The sequence below is a fragment of the Primulina tabacum genome, chromosome 3 (assembly GCF_025594145.1).
Source record: "Primulina tabacum isolate GXHZ01 chromosome 3, ASM2559414v2, whole genome shotgun sequence".
NCBI lineage: Eukaryota > Viridiplantae > Streptophyta > Magnoliopsida > Lamiales > Gesneriaceae > Primulina > Primulina tabacum.
Genome location: NC_134552.1, coordinates 49,672,388 through 49,694,785, shown reverse-complemented (window position 1 = coordinate 49,694,785; position 22,398 = coordinate 49,672,388). Strand labels below are relative to the sequence as shown.

At 35.4% G+C, this 22,398-nt stretch overlaps 1 protein-coding gene across 2 annotated transcripts; it reads left to right on the top strand.

Annotated features, from left to right (window-relative positions):
* Positions 1-3,224: 3,224 nt before the first annotated feature.
* Positions 3,225-8,614, top strand: LOC142541159 (eukaryotic translation initiation factor 2 subunit beta-like). Of its 2 annotated transcripts, none has more exons than XM_075647788.1 (10): positions 3,225-3,314; positions 3,513-3,577; positions 3,984-4,095; positions 4,184-4,239; positions 4,331-4,382; positions 4,477-4,571; positions 6,405-6,550; positions 6,848-6,990; positions 7,288-7,373; positions 8,305-8,614. In XM_075647788.1, exons 2-10 carry the CDS (start codon positions 3,527-3,529, stop codon positions 8,383-8,385), a joined length of 822 nt encoding a protein of 273 aa, XP_075503903.1. In that variant the 5' UTR covers positions 3,225-3,314; positions 3,513-3,526; the 3' UTR covers positions 8,386-8,614. The 2 variants fall into 2 exon arrangements, with proteins under 2 accessions (XP_075503903.1, XP_075503902.1); XM_075647787.1 differs by having other exon boundaries at positions 3,231-3,314; positions 3,978-4,095.
* The last annotated feature ends 13,784 nt before the right edge of the window (positions 8,615-22,398 follow it).

Here is a 22,398-nt window from a genome sequence, read left to right as displayed (position 1 = left end):
GTACATTCTTTACTCGAGCTGGTTCACCCCTCGATAGCCCCAGACTCCCGATCTCTTGCTCTGCCCAAGTCCGAGGATAACCCGAGCTCTTTTGAAGCATCAAATAACAAGACTGTATTTTTTTATATCAACTTGTTTGACCTATCAATTAATGGCACAAATATAAATGACGTCAAATTTTTGGTATACTGAAAACAATAAAAATATAATTAAATTTAATAAATTAAATAAATAATCGAGAATATTTTATATAGAAGATGAAACCCATTTATTTGGTATTTGTGATTAGATTACACTTGTGTATTTTTTTAAGGTAAATTGAAATATCAAAAGAGATAATAATCTATAAGCGCTTAAACTCGCGCGCTTTCTAAAAATATGCTCACAGGCCCGTATAAAAATATTAAAATATAATAATTTTTCATCATAACTTTTTGTATATAATTCAAAAACTAATCCGTATAAATGAATATTAAATCACATTATTTTTTATGTTTTATTTATTATTAAAGTTGTGATATTATAATTTTATTTCATTAATTATTTGATAATGTCATGTCACAAAAATTATTACATTTTAACTGTAAAAAAATTGTATGATTTTAACAAAAAATTTCGTACATTTAAACTCATAAAATGTGAATTACATATTATCAAAAGTATTAAAATAGTTTACATCTAAAAAATAAAAGACAAAACGTTATAAACTATTTTGATATTTCAAAGAGAGTTGTATGCAATTTACTCAATAAAATTATATGTAAAAAAGTAGGTTGTAATCGTTTTATCTTATTAAGAGCAGCACCGTTTATATTATTACCAAAATCAATGATTTCAATTAACTGAAAGTTTTCAAATATCATAATTATTTAAATATATTTTATAATAAAATATCATTTTATAATGGAAACATGCAACACAAAAATCCCACCTAATAAAAATAAGGTAAAAATTTGTGTGAAACAGACTGACGAGTTGTATTTTGTGAAACATATCTCTTATTTGGGTCATCCATGAAAAATATTATTTTTTATGCTAAGAGTATTAATTTTTATTGTGAATATCGGTAAGGTTGACCCATCTCACAGATAAAGATTCGTGAAATCGTCTCACAAAAGATCTACTCTAATAATATTAAGTTTGCAGACCCAGATATAATATAACTTTATTACCATGTGTTATTAAAATTAATATATATGTGTGTACATTTTTTAATTAATTTAATAAATGTTTATATAACATAATATCACCAATAATGTTTATTTTCAAACATTCGAAACTAATTTTATATAACATTCTCTAACGTAATCTCTTAAATATATATATATATATATATATATAAATTTCCACAACAGTAAAAGATACTAACAATGGTAATATGCCGAAGCCTCAAAAGCAAACTGATATTTGCTTTCAATTTCAATCTTCGCGTCAAAGAATTTTTATGCTCAGTCTCCATCTTCCAATGGAAACCCACTGTTACTTTCTATATATATAAAAAAAAAAAACACGAACATGTGTTTATATATTATTATAATAAGCAGGGGCATAGTCAAGATTTTGAATCTAAAGAACCGAATTTAATGTTAAACATTTAATTGATAAAAGAATGATCAAATTAGAAATACACGTTTTTCAATCTTTTAGTCTCTTTTAACATATTTATTCGTAATCTTGTTGGATAACTACAAGTTTCGGAGTTTGGCAAACCAACCAGTAATCAAACTGAAGACCTGAACTGAACAGTGATCGGACTGATAGCACAAAACTGATCATAGTATTGAAGAAAACTTATCGGACCAAAATGAATTCATTAGAACTTTAATCATTAATAAGTTTCAAAACTGAAGAACAGAAAAGATTCGGAAATTGACAAACTGATCGAAAGATCAGAACTGAATGTGATATTTGCAGAACTGGTATATCAAGACTGAAATACTCAAATTAAAACTAACAGAGCTTTCAAAACTGAAAGAGCATAGTTAGAACTGATTATCAAATATAGAGCAGCTTAACTGATTTGTCGACCAATTTAACTCATGATGAGTTGATCATGAGCAAATCAGTCGGCGCACAACAGTCGGCGCACAACAGTACTATTGTCAGAAGAATGTCTACATAGAAAAAAGACGATCTAACGCATACTATTCTTAAATGCATTCAATGTTACCGTTGAAATCGAAATCTACAAACTACTAAGGAGCTCAGTTGTGAAAAAGTAACAATTTTACGAGAATATCAGTTACATAACTACTCAAGAACACTCAGTTATCAAGTCAGATTCATTTTAAAGCTTACATGAAGTTTGCAAATCACAATTTCATGCTCACACTTCATTGATTTATCCGTAGCAATCAGGCTATTATTTGAATAATTCAATTATTAACTGATAAGTTTAAAAGAAGCTAAAAGTTTCAATTTAGCAGTGTTTAAATCCAAATTGAAGTGAGTTATTATTACATCTTGTTGTATTAATCAAAATCTTTTAGTAAAAACATATCATTGAGATAGAATGAGTGATGCACGAGCATTTGAAGTCTCCGAACATCCAGAAAAATGATCAAACAGATGCAGCGAATACATGTGCACGTGAATCCATATGATGTGAGCTTGAACCGGTGCTGCCTTGAGTAACCTCCTCGAATATCCATTTTTAGCATTCCTTGGAATGATAAATAACTTCTCCAGCTTTTGGCCTCTACACTTAACCTTTCAAGAACTGATTTGCCCTTCAAATTGATCTGATAACTCATTTGGCTTCAACTACATGAACTGATCTTGGACTCAACTCTTTACATTTGCTTCAAATTATTGGACTTGAAAATTATTTTGGGATGTTTTTTTTTATAAAAAAATTACTAATATTAATTCTTATAATTTATTTGATATCTACTTATAGTTCTATAATTTATATTTTATTGTAAATAAATGTAATTGTAATAAATGCACTGTCATATAATTACTACTTTTTGTAATTAAGTTAATAAAGATAATTTGTGCAAATCGAAAAAAAATGTAAATATGGATTTGGTTTTAATTATTCTAAAATTTTATGTTTAGAAAAAAAAACAAGTTGTATGTTTTCTTTGAATTTGAAAATATTTTCAATGTTTTAAATAAATTTTTTCTTACGTATTTGTAAAATGTTTGGGCCTCATAAAGGAGCCCATTTGTCATGTAAAGCCCATTAGCTTTGTAAAGCCCATGATACTCAATGAATTTAAGCTTCCTTCTCCCAAAACCTGAGCCGCAGATTTCCATTCTCAGTACCTTCTTCAGTTCATCGCAGGCTTTTTAGGGTTCTTAGGCTGCAGGTATTTTACCCCTTTCTGAAATAAATTTGTCTAGGGTCTTGTTTTATGTTCGTTTGTAGTTTACGTCTTGATTTCAAATTTGGATTTTTAAGATATGTTAAAATTGGAATTTTATTCTCACGTGATTTTACTTGTTTCGAAGTGTGGTGTTATCTTCTGATGAATTTTTGTTGATTGACGCTTTAATTTTTGTTTTAGATCTAAAATTAATCATGGATGATGAAGAAAATCAGAACCAAATGAAAGACGAGATCAAGGATGATGTAAGTTTATGTTGAAGGCCTTATTATTTTTAGTGAGAGTTGCTTAATTTTCATCCTGTTTTGTTTCTTTTATACTCTGTTAAAGAATCAGGAGCTTTCATTTTTATGCGGTTATTGGACCTAAGAATCATTCATTGGTAGTCATTAATTATAAGCATTTTGATGAAAGAGATATGGCCTTTTTTTCTTTTCTTTTCCTGGTTTTATATAGATGTGGCCTTTCATGTTTGCTGCTTGTGGACATTACCAAACCTTATAACTCTATTACACATTTGAGATCAATTTATGTTATTCGAAGTGAAATATGTTCTAATATTCATCTCATAATCGATGCGTAGCCATGTGAAAAACTATATAATTTTGATTACAGGGAATTATTTGTTATTTTGTTCTTTAATAATTGCAGATTGCTCCTTTTGATCCCACAAAAAAGAAGAAAAAGAAGAAGACTGTAATTCAAGATCCAGTTGAAGAGGAGTCTGTTGATACTCTGGCTGAGAAAACAGAGAGCTTGTCTGGTACATACCTTTTCCTGTTGCAGAAGTTTTTATAACTATTTTCTTTTTGGAACCCATGTGCTCATATTTGTACTACTTTGTAATGCAGTTTCTGATGGTCTTGAAACTTCATTTGCTGGTCTGAAAAAGAAGAAGAAAAAACCAGTTAGTCATTGTGTTTTCTTCCCTTTCCCCCCTAAAATGATGACTTGTTTGTGACTTCCTTTTGAATTAACCTTATGTTTCACCTTTGTAGGTGCATACTGATCTGGATGATGAACCAGAGAATATTGGGGATGAATTGGATGGTTGGGTTTGTTTGGAATTCTTATGTGATGTTGAATTTGATTTTTGAATTTTCTTATCTGGAAGAATAGTACCTCTTAATTTTTAAAATTTTAGATTTAGAAACAATTGGAGAGGATGAGGAAGGGCAAGGAATTATTCTGCAAAGTTACCCCTGGGAAGGAAGTGATCGTGATTATGAATATGAAGAGGTATTTCCTGTTCACTGCCTTGAGCTTAATAAATTTTTTTCCAAACATTTAGGATCCCTTAAATTAACCGTGGAACTATTCCATGGTTGTGTGATCGCCCTGAGGTTCTGAGAGGAGCCAGGTGTGGCCCGTGCACCTAGGAGGTGTCCGAGGCGCAGCTCTTTAGAAAGGCATGCTGAAATGCATGCCTCCCATGGGGCGCAAGTTGCGGGTGAAGCTCAGTGAGGTGCACTTCAAACTTGCACCTGAAGTGCAGTGAAGCGCGCTTCAAGTATCTCTAGTAAAAAAATGTAAAATCCAATGTTTTACATTAAATAAATCCCAGATCTCCCAGCCCGATATTTGTTTATTGTTAAAAATAGCTTTAAACCAGTACACATTCACCATAAACCGTGATTAACCAGCCTTTCCTAAACCCTAAAACCTTCTGATTAAGCCTCCCTTGCCTAAATCTACAGGTGGCAATTAATTTCCCAAGTCTGCATTTAGTTCCCTACACCCTACAATCAATGCTAATTTATATATACCTCTGTTTTTGCACCGAAGACCTCCAAAAAATATAATTTTGGTGCCTCATCCTTTCATCCGCAAATCAGTAATATTAGTTAACAAAGAGAGCTTTACTGATTTAGTTTAAATTATTTTATATTTATTTCAAAGCATTACCATTTAGCTTTTGATTTATATTATTATCCAATTGCACGTGAAGTATAATTTTTTGTTGCTATTAATATTAACTAAGGTTCCATGACACCATTGCCCTAAATAATTATGAATTATTCAGTGTTTTACTATTATTGTTAATTTTGTGGTTGATAGAACTATTTCTTTTTATGGTAAATAGTGGGGCGAAGAGGATGGTTTTTACATTTTTAATTTTGCGGACCTTTATAAATTATGGGGTAGTTTTTCCGGCCAAGTTCATTCGATATATGCTATGTTTTATAGCTTTTCAGTTTGCAGATTGCTGTGAATTGTATGAGTAAGTATGGAAAAGTAAGAACATGGAAAGTAGTATTAAAGTACAGTGTGCAAAGTTTTGCATGTATGTACTATGTCCATACCATAATCTTTTTCTGGGAAATGTCCCCTGACATTTAACAACCTGCAGAAATTGACGACTTATTTTTTGTTTAAAAAACATTATGATTTAAAGGGAAAGATGATGAGCTATGATAATTGTTTGGTAGGTGGCCTCGGAGCTTTGTGCTTCTTGATTAATTTAATTGTGGACAATAATGTCGTGTTGTGATCTTTTCTTCTTTTTGTCTAGCTTGTGTTAGTCTGAGATTTGATCGACTGTTTAGTCTGATGCTTTGTTTTTGAATTAAACTATGCATTCTCAATTGTGTCCAAGTATGGAATAAAAAACTTTGGCCTTTGGGACATAGTTTGGAATGTTAATATACAACTATAAGTTTCTCAACGATCTCATTTTAGTTCCAGCATTAAGCTGTGTTGTAACAAGTTATACAATTACAGTTTCAAGTACCGGGGGAAGATTCTTGTGATGCTAGAGTCTTACTGCTTAGGGCATATTCTACCTGGTTTTGTTCACCTAGAACTCTCTTCACTGGGAATGCAGATGGGCCTTTTAATGTTAGTTGCACGCTCATGTATGACCCAATGGCATTATATTCTTGTTATGTAATCTGTGATTTCACATGATGTTTTATATTATAAAAATTAAGATCTTGTATGATGTCCTTACTGTATTATTTAAATTTATTTTGTTAATGTCTGATCTTCCTATAGTATGCATTTTACTGCATCATTGATTATTTCTCTTTAGGTAGTTTCTGGAGATGCTTATTTTTATATTACCTTGTGTAGCTTCTTGGGCGAGTTTTTAACATCCTCCGAGAAAATAATCCTGAACTTGCTGGTGATAGGCGAAGGACTGTCATGAGGCCTCCTCAAGTTCTCCGCGAAGGAACAAAGAAAACCGTTTTTGTCAATTTCATGGATCTCTGCAAAACGTATGTTATTTGTGATCTTGTGGTAAAAACCATTGAATTTCTGACTGGATTATTTGTGGATTTCTGTTTTTGTCTTTTGCTGGTTTTCTTTTGCTGCAAAAGACTGCTTGAATCTTTCAAAGATTAAATAGTTGCATTTTATTGTTTCATTTTATCTATATCTGCTTTGTTATATGTTTAGTAATTTAACACTATATTTTTATTGACAAGGTAGTGCTTTGGGATGTTCAAAAATTTCCTTCCCCTCGTGACATTATTATATGTTAATTGATCATCCCATTTCTCTCTCTTTTATAGGATGCATAGACAGCCGGAGCATGTGATGACTTTCTTGCTGGCTGAAATGGGAACAAGTGGGTCACTGGATGGGCAACAAAGATTGGTGGTCAAGGGGAGGTTTGCACCTAAGAATTTTGAGGGAATCCTCAGGCGTTATATCAGTAAGTTATTACCTTGCTTTCAAATTCAATAGCAGAACATGCCGGAAGTGGATTCAGCTATTAGGTGCTTATTTGTTATTGCCTAATTCTGAAATTTGATCAGTAAGTTTTAGATTCTAAATTTTTGCTTCCTTTTGCATTAGTTCCGGTTAAAAACCATATTACTAGTAGTGCATATGTCATAACTTTCATTATTGGGTGCTTTATTTTCTTGTCTTTTATTTATTGACAATATACTTGAAGAACCACCTAATTTACTCGTCTTGGAACTCTTTTGTTTCTGAATCTTGTGTCCAGATGAATATGTCATATGCAATGGCTGCAAGAGTCCAGATACCATCCTTTCAAAGGAGAACCGTCTCTTCTTTCTCAGATGTGAAAAGGTAGCTGTCAGCTCTCATTTTCCCTTCTATGATTTATGATATGATGAAAAACTTGTGGCAAATTCAACAATCTAAAACCTTTGACTTGGTGAAATGTTGCAACTTTGGGAATTACATCGGCTATAATTTCATGAAGCAATTATTAGTTGACTGCATCACCTGAAGTATTCTGAAGAGTTTGGTGGTCCCATGCAAAATTTAAACTCTTTTCTCGCTTACCCCTTCTACACCCTCTTTCTCCCTCGTCTCTGAAAAGTGGGGAAATTGTACTCCTTGATTGTTTAGCTGGTGTCTTTTTTGTTCTTATAATTTTATGCAATTCCCTCCCCGAGGGTGTTGCAAGGCAATCCATTTTTTATGAAGACCATGTTATTGAAATAGGTTCCAGCATTGCCTGGGTCGAAGGATGCTTTTGAACTATGTATGAGGCCTTTATGGAGAATTCCTGTCTTGGAAAGAAGGCCCTTGAATTCCAAAGGAATTTCTTATTTCTAACTGAATGCACAAATAATGTCGCCAATTCTACGGAGGGCTGTCATTATGTGGGGTGAATATATATATATATATATATATATATATATCGTGTCTAATGTTCCAGTAAGAAATTGGTGCACGACCTCATCTTTGGTTCATTTTCTTGCTTTACTAAATTTGGGCTCAGTTTTCCCTTTTTTACAATATAAGATAGTTTTATACTCCGCTGAATGTAGATAGGCTATTTGCTTTCTAGACATTAAGTAGCAATGTCGAATGTTAATGGATGATATGCACATCTTTGATCTGCATCTTCGAAGAGACTCTTGTGATTTACATGTTAGAGGAGAAAACTGGGGATGGGAAGTAGCTTGCTTTCTATGTAGTTTTCACGCATGATTTGTGCGCATGTGATGTATATATATCCAACTAATAAAATATTTGTGCTATTGTTCAGTGTGGTTCGGGGAGGTCGGTTGCCCCAATCAAAGCTGGTTTTGTTGCTCGTGTTGGTCGTCGGAAAGCTGGAACAGGATGAAGCTTGCTGTTCATCTGTACCTCACTGTTTGTATGCGGGAAGCCACGGATTCATAACTGTGTAGCGGCATGTTAAGTACCGTTCCTTCAGTTTTGCTTCGCAAGACATGTATTTGCACTTTTACCTAAAGAGTTTGTGCTTCTATCCAATGTTGAACAGTTTTGGAGTCAACATTTGAACTAGTCTAGCTTTTTCTAAATTTTAATAAATTCAGAGCATTCTAGTTGAATATATGTATAAAGATAATCTAGATAGTGGATTGAAATTTTCCTAAAAATCGAACTGATTAAATTTTATTTTAAAATATTTTTTTTTTTTAAGACAAACTCTAATCGAAATTTAACCTTTTTTGCATTGGGTTTGACTTGTTTTTGGGTAAGTAATAGATGCAGCGCTGCATGAATTGATGTTTTGAAAAATATTGAAGCAGCGTGGAATGAATAGATGCTTTGAAATTTCTTGATTTAATGGGATCGAAATGATTAAATTGAATCGAAATGTTTTCTAAATTAATAAATTTTGATTTTCCTAATAGTACTATTATTACGCGGGATAATTAATTATTTTCTCTCTATTGTTTTCATTAATTCTAGTTTGCGTTCTTCAAGTTTTTAGTGTACTAGTTATGTTTCCTGTTTTCTATTTTAATCAATTATGCCGTAATTCTCATTTTACCTCTATTTTCTACTTCTATTTACTTTTAATTTTAAAACTTTTTGTAAAAACTTTTTTTAATCGAAGTATGTGGTAGTATTATACTTGTCGAGTCTGTCTAGAGGCATATTGCCTAAATACACAAGGTTATGCAAAGTTTCTAACCTATATACTATACTATAGATCTATTTTAACTTTCTATCCTGACCATAAAATAAAATAATTTTTTTTTTATGAAAATGCTATTGAATCATGTCCACCGAGTTTTACATATTGTTCCTCACAGTCCAATCAGACGATCGCAACTTGATGGTTCCTGATGTCGATTTTTTCAGCAACACTTAGTACAACTTTGTTTAGTTTTCTTATCTCAATGTGTAGTTGATGAATTTATTTTTAAAATAATATATGAGAGAGACAAAAGCTTATAAATTTTTATATGAACATACTAAATATTAATACATTAGTAACATGATATAGAAGAGGAGATAAGGTTTAATTACTTATGGTAGTTGAAATATAATACACAAAAAATATGAAAAATATTACAATGATATTTTTTGAAAGAAAATTGGAGAGGATGGTCGATGCCTCCAAATTTCTTTTGTCTTCTTATTTATAGAAGTTCTATTTGGATTTCGAATTCAGACTTTAGACTTGTAGATTATTTTTTGAATTATTGTTTGTGAGTTGGTGTTGAAAGCGTCTTGTATTGAGTGGTTGGGTGGTCCAATCTTCTGCTAGCTAATGGTCCAACATGTTTTGTTTTTTGTTTTTTTGTTTTTTGTGTGGTGGTGAATCACATCTCACCTGCCTCCTTCCTTTATTTATGTCGAGCAATCTTTTGCTTTTGAGGTCCCAGAGAAAAGTGTTTTCTTTGTGGTCCTCACCACTTGGTTCTGTTTTTGCAATATGAACCTGATTGTTCTTCCAATGCACGACTTTGATTGTATTGTTGGAATGGACATCCTGACAACCAATTGAGCTACTGTTGATTGTTTTCATTGGGTGGTTCGATTTCGATCTGTTAATGGACCCAAGTGGAATTTTATGGCAAGGGTTCCCAAGCTTAAATTCCTTTGATATCTTCTCTGGAAATGTTCCGGATTTTGTTTAGCGGGGATGAGAGTTATCTTATCTATGTTGTTGATGTCTCTAAAAAAGAGCCATCTTTATCTGATATTCATGTTGCTAAAGAGTTCTCGGATGTATTTCCCAATGAGATTCCTGATTTTCCTCCTCATCGAGAAGTCGAATTTAGTATTGATCTTATGCCGATGACTACGCCTATTTCTAAAGCTCTTATCGCATGGCACTCTGGAATTGAAAGAATTGAAAGAACAATTGCAGGATATTCTCGATAAGAGATATATTCGATCGAGTGTATCACATTGGGGAGCTCCAGTTTTATTTGTTCGAAAGAAATATGGTACTATGCGAATGTATATTGATTATAGGCAACTGAATCGGGCTACTGTGAAAAATAAATATCCACTTCCTCGTATTGATGACTTATTTGATCAGCTTCAGGATACTTCTATATACTCAAAGATTGATCTTCGTTCTGGTTATCATCAAGTACGAGTTCGAGAGAAAGCTGTGCCTACTGCTTTCCGTACCAGGTATGGCCATTATGAGCTTTTGGTTATGTCTTTCGGTCTCACTAATGCTCCTCCTGTCTTTATGGATTTAATGAATCGTGACTTTCGAGATTTTCTTGACAGATTCGTCATCGTCTTTATTGATCATATTCTTGCATATTCGAAATCGAAAAAGGAGCATGCTGAACATTTGAGACTGGTATTTCAAACTCTTCGCAATGATCATTTATATGCTAAATTGTCCAAATGTGAATTCTGGATGGACAAAATAGTATTTTTGGGACACGTCATTTCGAGACATGACATATCTGTTGATCCTGCAAAAGTTGAAGCTATATTGAATTGGCTGAGACCAATGAATGTCCCTGAAATCCTGTAGCTTCATGGGTTTAGCTGGTTATTATCGACGTTTTATTGAAGAGTTTTCGAAAATAGCTAAACTTATTACTCAACTGACACAGAAGAATCAGAGATTCATTTGTTCAGATGAATGTGAAGCTAGTTTTATTGAATTGAAGACGAGATTGACCACAACAACTGTGCTTACTATTTTCTCAGGTACCGGAGGATTTGTAATGTGCACAGATGCATATGGCAAAGGTTGGGACTGTGTTCTGATGCAACATAACAAGGTGGTTTCTTATGCGTCTCGTCAATTAAAATTTCATGAAACGCGTTACCCTGTTCATGATCTGGAATTTGCAGCCATTGTGTTTGCTCTGAAGATTTGGCGCCATTATTTATACGGAGAAAAGTTTGTTATTTATTCAGATCATAAGAGTCTGAAATATCTCTTCTCTCAATCTGATTTAAATATGAGACAACGCAGGTGGACAGATCTCCTGAAGAAATTTGATTGTGAGATTCAATACCACCCTGGATCGATGAACGCTACTGCGGATGCCCTTAATCGTAAAGTTCATGACTCTGTTTTAGCCTCTGTTAATGTCGCCAAAGTCCTTGAGGATATATGTACTTCTGGATGGACTTTTCACTCGAATTGGAATTATGTCACCGTCTCAGCACTACAAATTGAGCCTCACCTGATATCTAAAATATGAAAGGCCCAACGAAGCGATGCTCAGATTCAAAATTCTAAGGAACTTGTATCTACAGGACATCATTCGAGCTTTCAGATTGCTTCTGATGGTTCTTTACGACTTAATGATCGGCTGGTAGTCCCTGATAATTTTGATTTTAAATATGTTTTTCTTCGTGAAGCACATTGTAGCAAATACAGTATTCACCCTGGAGATCGAAAAATGTATTTGACATGAGATCTCAATTCTGGTGGAGACGTATGAAGAAGGACATTGCTGAATTTATTTCGAAATACCTTGTCTGCCAGCAAGTGAAAGCCGAGAGAATGAAACCGGGAGGATTACTCCATAGTCTTGAAATCTCAAAATGGAATTGAGAACATATTGCTATGGACTTTGTGACCCATTTACCTCGTTCGAACAAGGGCTGTGATGCTATTTGGGTTATTATCGATCAACTTTCAAAATCTGCATATTTCGATCCGTATGAGCGGACTTATACTTATAAGAAAATAGATCATTTATACATCGAGAATATTGTGAGACTGCACGATGTGCCAGTCTCGATTGTATCAGATTGTGATCCCATATTTGCCTCTAAATTCTGGTGTAGTTTCCTAAAAGCTATGCGTACACGTTTGGCTATGAGTAATGCTTATCATCCTCAAACTGATGGAAAGATTGAGCCTACAATTCAAACATTAGAAGACATGTTACGTGCTAATTGTGATGGATTTTAAAAGCAAGATGCCTTACCATTAGTATAATTTTCTTATAATAATAGCTTCTAAACGAGTATTGGCATAGCACCGTTTGAAGCCTTATATGGAAGATGATGTAGGTCACCGTTATTTTGAGATGAAATTGGTGAAAGACAAATGTCTGGACCTGAAATGATACAGAAAATGAATGACAATGTTCAGTTGATTCGACAGCGAATGAAAGAAGCTGTCAAACTTATAATGCTCCAAATGACTTCTCAAATAATGCAGTTCATGTCCATTGAAATCACTAATATAGAATTTCTTTGCAAGATTATAAATATCATCAACATTAAACAACTTAAAGTTGTCTCATAGTTCCAAAGCAGAGATAAGTTTAAGAAGTTCTACAGCCCCATCATTGAATCTGTTATTGAGTTTTTCAACTTGAAAATCTATTATAGCATGAAATACATCAAAACGATAATGGTGCTCAAATGTAATAGAATCTCTTTGATGGCACGAACATTTTGTAGCAGATTTATAACATGCATTCATATCTGGTATTTCAATGTCATTCTTTTCAAAAACTGATTGCACGATTATTAGAAGAATATCATAACCTTCTGCTCTCAAAGTATGAAGTAAAGCTTTTGTGGTTGAGACAAAATACATTGCATTTAAAATGTCTAAAGACTTATCTTTCAAAGCTCGACAAAGCAAATCGGTTATTCCCATAATCTTGTGCATCAAATATAATATAAATAAGAAATCAAAATTCTCTCAATGCAATCAAAGAACCCATAGATTCCCCCGTATAGAACTCGAAGATGCTTCTTCCACCATGTACTCAAGAACAATAATCTCATATTTGTACATATCTATCATATTGCAAATCGACTCAAAATGAGAATTCCAACACATCATTCCATCTCGCTACAAAGCTCCAATATGATTAAGGCTAGTACCTGTCTCGCGAATACCAATTGCTATCATATTTTCAATTTCAATAGCTTAGGCAGATTGCAACTCAGTATAGCGTTTTGGAGATACTTTAATGAGATTCCAAATAGAATTAACTTTGGAAAAAAATAGCCAAATAGAGCTCTTTTTTTCAGCAGTGGCTAACAACGTCATAAATCTATGTGCAGCTGACCAGTTCAACTGAAAGAGTGAAATCAGTTCAACTGACGAGTCAACTTATTTCTCCAACCCAACTGATGATCAGTTCAGATGACCAGTTCAGAGCATCAGTTAGAATCAATCAGTTGCAGAACACGACAAGCTTATTCAATGGAATCTAGTTGTGCACAAAGGTACAAAAGAAATTGTCCAATCGAAAGACAATAATAGACATTGCATCAGTGTTTAAAGCCAAAACGTTTCAGAATGGTTGTCGGAAAGTACAAGACAAATATTGAGGACACATATTTAAAATGCAACGGATACAATTGAGTCTCACTATAAGTTCAAACTTCGCGCCTATAAATAGCAGATGAAGATCAGTGAAGACAATAGAACAATAAGAGTGTGTGAAGAAGAAGGGCACACTAAAAGCCTTATCAGCTTATAAGATGTAATCAGTCCAATTGTGAGGGAATACTTCAACGTGTTATCAGCTTAGTATAGAAGCTCTTCTCTTCAATGTGTGAGAACACCTTCCCGATGTATTCATTTTTTCAGTTCTCACAGACACTCACACACTATCACTCACATATATAAGAGAGTAGATCTTAAAAGATCAGTTGAGAGAGTCTTGCACAAAGACGTAAAACTTGTGTATATAATATTTGACACACAGACGTTAAACGTGTTGACCGAAAGGTGTTGCCTTCAGTCTAGACTAGAAGTTCAGTTAGTCAGTAGAGTAAGTCCTAAGCTGAGTTGGTTTGTACAAGGTGTTGTATAAATCAAAGTCTTCTAGTGTATCCTACTCGATGAGGTAGAAGGGGTGACATAGGAGCAGTTGAAGTCTTCGAACATTCATAAACATATCTCTTGTGTTTAATTGTTTAATTATTGTTTTCAAACTGATTTGATCAGTTCAGTTCTCACCATAACTGAAGAACTGAACTGATATATGCAAGAACTGATCTCCCTTATATCAGTTAATCAGTTTACACAAGTTAAAAATTTTAAGCTGATTAGCTTTCTTAACGAAGGATTATTTCGAGTATTTTCTGCTTGGTTTATAACCAAACTCGATTTAATTTATCGGTGTTTACATTCTTAGAACACATGTTATTGCAGTTCATTGAGAATATTGTGTTTAAAGCACCTTCAAAGATTCCCGAACCGATCCATCAAAAACCATTAACTATAAATGTTAGATAGCGAGTCTCTTTTCCTTAGAAAAGGAAACATGGGAAGCAAAAAGTCGCATTTTTATTAGGAGAGTACTCCAACCACAGAAATTGTTCAAACCAAAATTTTTGAAATCGTTGATATTGTTCTTTTAATTTGGTTTACGGATATTTTATAACAGGTTGATATGGCCCCCTTAAGATATAATCTTGTGTGATTGCATCTCTTTCATTGGCAGGACATTGCCATATTGATATTCCATCATTAGTTGGAGAATGCTCCTCTCTAGTGGATTGTACTATCTTTTGGTTTAAAAAATGAAAATTTATTTTTTTTTCTTGTCGTCTTGAGCTTCCATTAGAGAAATCAACATATTAGGTACTGAAAAAAGTTATTATTGTGAAGGACTAATTTACCTAACTATCACATGCTTATTTAAAAATAAAAATTTAAACAATTCCAAAGACTTTAAATGATGGTACACCACGATGCTATTAATAAATGATTATTAAAGTACATGAAATCCTTCTTCACCTCTAGTGAAACTAATCGAGTGAAACTTTTCCACCTTTAATGAAATTGAATATCATTAAAATAGTACATATCAAATTTTAACAAATTGTTCCCACAAACCCAACACCAAAACCAATCTTTAACCAATGAATTGAAATGTTCTTGAACTAAATAATTTTTTATGTATCGATTCATTCATCCTGACCAAACGTAAAGAAAAATCATTATTTTATTTGGATTGCTTCGACCAAATGTAAGGAAAGATCAAATTTTAAACTTTTATAATACTCGTTATTTTTATTTTAAATCAAATTTCCAATAATCAAGTTTATTAATACTTTAGTAATAATATCTTATTTAAATAATAATCCTTCCATGTTTCCTATAAATAGTTTGTTAGAACTTGAATCACAGTTCCTAAATCAAACCTTTAAATTGGGGAAAATAATGAGACTGGAGGTGGGATTTGTTATTTTCATATCCGTCTCCCAATTATATCCCCCTTCCACATCTCTTAATCAGGGAATCTACATCCTCGATTCTGCAGGGATTAAACAAATAGACACGAATTTGTTTATGGATATTAGGAGATTTCAAACCCTCATACGTCACCCCTTCTACCCCTTTTTAAGTTCACATCTCTGCTTCAAATACTCTTTAAGTTGATCAATGTGTATTTTTATTATTATTAATTATAGGAGTGGGTACGTAGGTGTGAATAACATCCCCGTATCTGCTCCAATTTGCTACGGAGATCTCCTCAGACTCGTACGCGATAACACTAATATTTGTTGAAGAAGTAACAAATTACTTTGCTTTGTTATTTTATTTTTAAAAATATATATTAGTAAATATTAAAAAGATTCTTAACAGAAAATAATAATAATAAATTATTATTAGAATTTGGAAACAAAACCCATCCGCTGCCGGGGCACAGCAAAGGTGCCGAATTTGCCATGTTATATGGAAGATTTGCTACAACGGAATTACTTGTTATGAGGAGAACTTTTTTTTAATAAATTATTTACTGAAATCTGAGTATCATTTTTTACAATACTGATAACTTAACCTACAATTGTTTTGAATTTTAGTTTATCGAGTTGTTTTTAGACTCTAGGAGGAAGCCATTCTATGATCCCAAACACGTGAAATTAAATAAAATAATTGTGAGGAATTTAAATGAGAGAATCAATTTTTTTTTCATTTATATCGATAACGAAGTATTCTATACATTTTTAAAATATTTAACTTTCTACACAACATTTCTTCTTTACCTCGTCACCTATACCAAACGTTCATTAAAAATGAATTTATAGCCTCTCTGGTTGTGCACTTAATTCACATGTTCCACAAGTACACGTAGCATAAAATATTTTTTTTTTTAATCTTGAATGATCCTTATCATGAGCAATGGATATGTGAAGTGTTCCAAGAACCTCCATGATGTGATCCGGGTAAATCAGATGAGTAAAGTCGGGACAATCTACTGGATAATGATATAAGTGTCGTATTTAGGAAAATAAGCAAAGGAATACAACTTGTGATGAAGTTATTTCTCTGTAATATGGCTTCAACTGTAACATGCAGACAATGAGATGACTCGTGAATGGACGCCGGAGGAGTGTCCGGCGCCGCCACTCCGATTTTAAGTCAGCATGTGAAGAAGAGTAAAATGGATGTATATGTGGTGATATACGTGAGTGCTTGAGAGTTCAAAATTTCTGAATCTATAAATGAGAAATATATCTGCTATTTATAGGAGGAAATCTCATGATTATCTTGCTTTCATTGCCCACCTGCTAAGTATGGTAATGCGGCTGCCCATACCCTACTTCTGATGACTTCTCTGACACGCCAAAACTCATGTCGTTCTGACAGAAATGATTGTCAAGCATAAGGTAGCCCATACTGATACACTCGAGTGTGGTGCGCTTCTCGAGGTAGCCCGGGTAAAAGTTCCCGGGAGCTTGCACGAGAGCCCAGGCTCTTGATTGCCCGGAAGAAAATATCTCGGGCATCCCCATGCCCGGCTGCTGAAGAAAATAATCTGCATATTGACCCTAATTTGGGCTATCCATTTAGTTTCTCGGGTCATCCATGACCCGGGCTCTTATGGGGGTATCACCACCCATCCCTTAAATAGTCGGGCTAGAGTCTTGCTCGCTATCCTGATTAGTAATTTTTGGTCTTCAATAGCAAGAAATCAGTTCAAATTCATAAAAGCATCGGGGGCTTCAAATATCCTAGAGATTGGATGAGGTGCCGGAAGCTTCAGTCTCCCGGGCTTTTAAATAAAACACCGGGGCCTCGTGTCACCCGGACTTTGAATAAGACGTCGGGGCCTCGTGTCTCCCGGACTTTAAAAATATTTTTGTCGTTTTGTCTTCTCGGGCAGTGGAGATGATGTCATGATAACGTATACCCTAGAATTCCAACGGTCCGAAACGTTTCGTATTCCGAGAATATGATAAGTCTGACGTTTCGATATCCGTGCACGTCCTTTCACCTACCTGCACAATTTCCAAGATGTCTCCTGATCGTCTGATTCAACTTTAGATCAACGGTTGAGATTAACTCCTTACTCCGCCTATATATAATAAGCCACCCTCTTCATTTGTCACTTTCTGAAATTCAAATTCTCTCCAGATCTCTCCGACGCACGGCGTTTTCCTCCAATCTCCGACGAACTCCCCGCCCTCGGGCCTTTATCTCTAGTTATTCACGTAAGTTCCTTTTATCCTTCTTAGAAATGTCTAACTCCACCTCCTCAGTTTTTTTCTTACTAACTCATTTTGTATGCTTTTGACCAGGTCGTTCAGATGCTGATCTCGGCATTTGAAGAAGTGGCCTTAGTGGCCAAGAAAGAAGCTGGTAGGGCCCGAGCCACTCATGATCTCTACCGGCAAATACATGAAGAGTTGGCCCGGATAAATGTAGCCCATGAAGAAGAAACTGTCGGCCTCTGGTCTTCCCTGGAAGCGGCCACTCAACAACTGTCCTCTGCTCAAAATGCTCGGGATGACAGCTAGCGCCGGGAAGAAAGCTTGCAGAAGTGGGTTTCCTTCTTGGAGTCCAGAACTCGCAATCTTGAGGATGAAGCCAGCCAACAGCAGCATCGAGCCATTGCTGCCGAGGACAAGCTGGGGGCCCTGCAGCTTACTCAGGAGGAGTGGCGAACCTCTTTCCTCAAATACTCGGAGTTTCAAGCGGGTGTTGAAGATAAATCTGACAACTACTTCATAGTCGGCTTTGAAAAATGTCAGGAGCAGTTTGAGGAGGAGGGTCTCCTCTCTGTAGATAAGGAAGGCTTCTCGGATATCAATAAAGCCATCGACTCCCTTCCCAAGGACGATGCAGCTAATGCGGAGGCCGAGAAGAATACAAAAGGGTAAGCTGGGGAGCAGCCTGCTTCAATAAATTTAGAGTAGGATTGTAATTTTTCTTTTGTTTTTTCCTCTTTTGTTAATCACCTCCTTCGGGTCTTTCCATTAATGAAATCCTTCCTTTTTAAATATTGCATTTTTCCCCATACCCCTTGCATCATAACTTCATAGCCGGGTCTTAGAAAAATTTAATCACGAAATGCTCATGAATGATAAAATAAATTTTCTAAGTGTTGGAGATTAACCGGTCACTTCAAGTAAAGAGTCGGGATGTTGAGCCCTAGGCTAAAATCCCTGTACTTAGTAAAATGATCGAGGTGTAAAACCTCTCAGTCAGGGGGTAAAGAGCTCTGGATTTTTTCAATAACCAGAGTACGAAACCCTGGGCCGGAGATTATGTCCCTAGACTTGTGTATGGTCGAGGTGTGGAGCCCCGAGCTAGGGTGTAGAGCCCTGGGCTTATTAATAACCAAGGTACAGAGCCTTGGGTCGGGGATCATATCCCGGGACTTGTGAATGGTCGAGGTGCGGAGCCCTGAGCCAGGGTGGAGAGCCCTGGGCTTATTAATAACAAAGGTACGGAGCCTTGGGCCGGGGATCATGTACCGGGACTTGTGAATGGCCGAGGTGAGGAGCCCCGAGCCAGGGTGGAGAGCCCTGGGCTTATTAATAACCAAGGTACGGAGCCTTGGGCCGGGGATCATGTCCTGGGACTTGGGAATGGTTGAGGTGTGGTGCCCCGAGCCATGGTGGAGAGCCCTGGGTTTATTAATAACCAAGGTAATGAGCTTTGGGCCAGGGATCATGTCCCGGGACTTATAGATTAACCGGGGGCTTTGTACCTTCCGAGTTTTAGATATAACATTCATAATCATACTTTCTTAGAAGAACGGAACTCTCATTATGTATTCAAACAAATAATTACCTCTTTCAAGCAAAATACTTCTTTAAATGAAATATATTCCATGGTCGCTTGAGATAGCGTCCTTGGGCATCCTCCATATAAAAAGCTTCCGAGCTAACTTTCCGAGTTATTTTAAGAAGTCCTTCCCATCGAGCTTCCAATTTTCCAATCATCTCCGGCTGGATTGACTTTTTTCATCACCAAATCTCCTATCTGAAAGTCTTGGATTCAGACTCGCTTGTTGTATGATTTCATAACCCGGCCTCGGTAAGCTTTCATTCGAATTAGAGCCTGCTCTCTCTTCTCTTCTACTAGATCGAATTCCATTGCCCGCTTTGATCATTGTCATCCGGGTAAGATTCTACCCTGGTAGAAGATTGCCCGATTTCAACTATAAGAACTGCTTCAGAACCATATACCAGATTAAAAGGAGTATCTCGAGTAGGTGCTCGAGGAGTAGTTCTGTATGCCCAGAGAACACTAGGCAATTCCTCCACCCAGTCTTTTACTTTGCCCTGTAGCATAGTTTTCAAGACTTGCACAGTAATTCTGTTCACCACCTCTGTTTTTCCATTTGCTTGAGGATAGGCAACTGAAGTGAAAGACTGAATGATTTTCATTTCTTGGCACCAAGCCGTGATCTCTTTTCCTTGAAACTGCCTCCCATTGTCCGAGATTAGTCTCCTGAGGACTCCAAATCGGCATAAATATTCTTCCATAGAAACTTCAAAAGTTCATGCTCACTAATCCTTGCCAGAGGCTCGACCTCTACCCACTTAGAAAAATAATCAACAGCCACCAACAGAAATTTCTTCTGAGCCCGGGAAACTGGAAAGGAACCAACAATGTCCATGTCCCACTGATAAAGGGGCAAGATGCCCATATAAGCTTCATGAGAGTGGTCAGGCTGTGCTGAAAATTAGACTGATGTTGACAACCCTCACAAGCTCGGACCACTCGGGCAGAGTCTTGGCTAATAGTGGGCCACCAAAATCTGGCAAGCATTGGTTTCTGGGCTAATGTTATTCTTCCTAGATGCCCTCCGCAACACCCTTCATGAATCACCCGGAGGACATAATCCACCTCTCCTATAGATAAGTACTTTAACAGAGGTCCCTGAAATGAAATTATGTATAAGATATTATTTAACAGAACAAACTTGAGAGCTTGTCTTTTGATCTTCTGAGCTCGAGCTTTGTCTTCAGGTAATTCATTACTTACAATAAATTTGATCAGGGGTGTCATCCAAGAATCCTCTGGTGCTGGCAATGTCTCTTCTTCTGGAGAGGATTTGCCAGGAAACATGCAATACTTCTCGGGTACTGACTTTTGATAAAGAGGCGGCCATCTTCGCCAAAGCGTCTGCTTCCTCATTCTCGTCCCAGGGTATCTGCTCATTACTCCAATCCACAAAAGCTTCTGCCTTGGCTTGAATGAGCTTGAGATATTTAAGCATCTTTTCATCCTTAGCTTCATAAATGCCTTTTATCTGCTGAGTGATCAGTTGTGAATCAGAATACAAAATGTTCCGGGAAGCACCAATTTTCCCGGGAAGCTGGAGAATTTGTTGACTCAAGTGTAATAAACAATCTTTATTTTAATATAATTTACTTTTTAATGGTTTCATTTTATTTTATCTATATACCCATGCAATCAGCATAGATAAAGTCCTTGATTATGCTTTAATGCAAATGAATCGTAATTCGATGTTGAAACTCATTTGTAAACACTGCATATTCTAAATTCGTTCCTAGTCGATTCAGCCGTCTAAAATAAGGATAAAGTTTGCTTGAGCTCGAGACTAGCATCTGTGATGTTGTGTACTGCGTTTCTTGGTAAGGGAATAGAGATGTCCAAACATGCAAATGGGTAGTCATATGATGATTATACCGAACAACCCTCCCTCGAACTTTCCAAGTGGTTATCATCATCGAGAGGATAAGTCCGTGGTTATGATTGTACACCATTAGTCCTTATGACCCGGGACAACACTGAGGCTCTATATGCTAGGGTTGTGCTTTGACTCGTTTACCGGCTCCAGGAGAGTCATCAGATGGCGAGGTTGGGTACAGTTGCGACACATATAGGAGCCAGTGCATTGTAGTCAAGGATTCACCGCTCACCTATGGGTGTGGATATCCTATGTGATCTGATAAAATAGCAGTGCGTGGAATCTCTGGCCAGAGTATGAGATGTACGTTAGAGAAGGAGTTCTCCAATAGTACATGCGATGCCACTATTGACATGTATCACATAGTTATCGAATTATTATGCAACCCTCGATGAACCAATGGTTGCAGATTCGATCGGGATATATGAAATGAAGGGATCGTACTGTACGCTAATCATAATCGACTGGTTCTTGCAGGCACTATCAGTGATATCTAGGGAATCATGGGGCGATGCAACTAGACGCTCTTACCATGATTCGATGTGTTTAATCAGAAATATGATTTCTGACATTCTGATGATCAATTGTTGATACATAGAACGGGCAAGCAAAGTTAAGCACGGATAAAGGATTATGTCCTGAATAACAAGGAGTTGTGAACTCACAGCTAGCTGTATCCCTGAACCATTGAGGGTCATACAAGCACTGGATCGTTTGTTCCCGTTGAGAGAATAAATTCAAGGAGTAGAATTTATATTATGATATAGTAAATTCAATGAGTTGAATTTATTATAATTAAATTTTGAGAAAATAAATTCAAGTAGTTGAATTTATAAGATAGTAAATTCAATAAGTTGAATTTATGAATTTATAAAATTTGGGAGAATAAATTCAAGGAGTTGAATTTATAAAATCTGATAATTTAATTTATTAACTCAAAAGCTGGGTTTATTAAATATTTAATTTTGGAGGTGATAAAATTCAAAGAGTTGAATTATAATTTAAATAATAAATTCAAATGT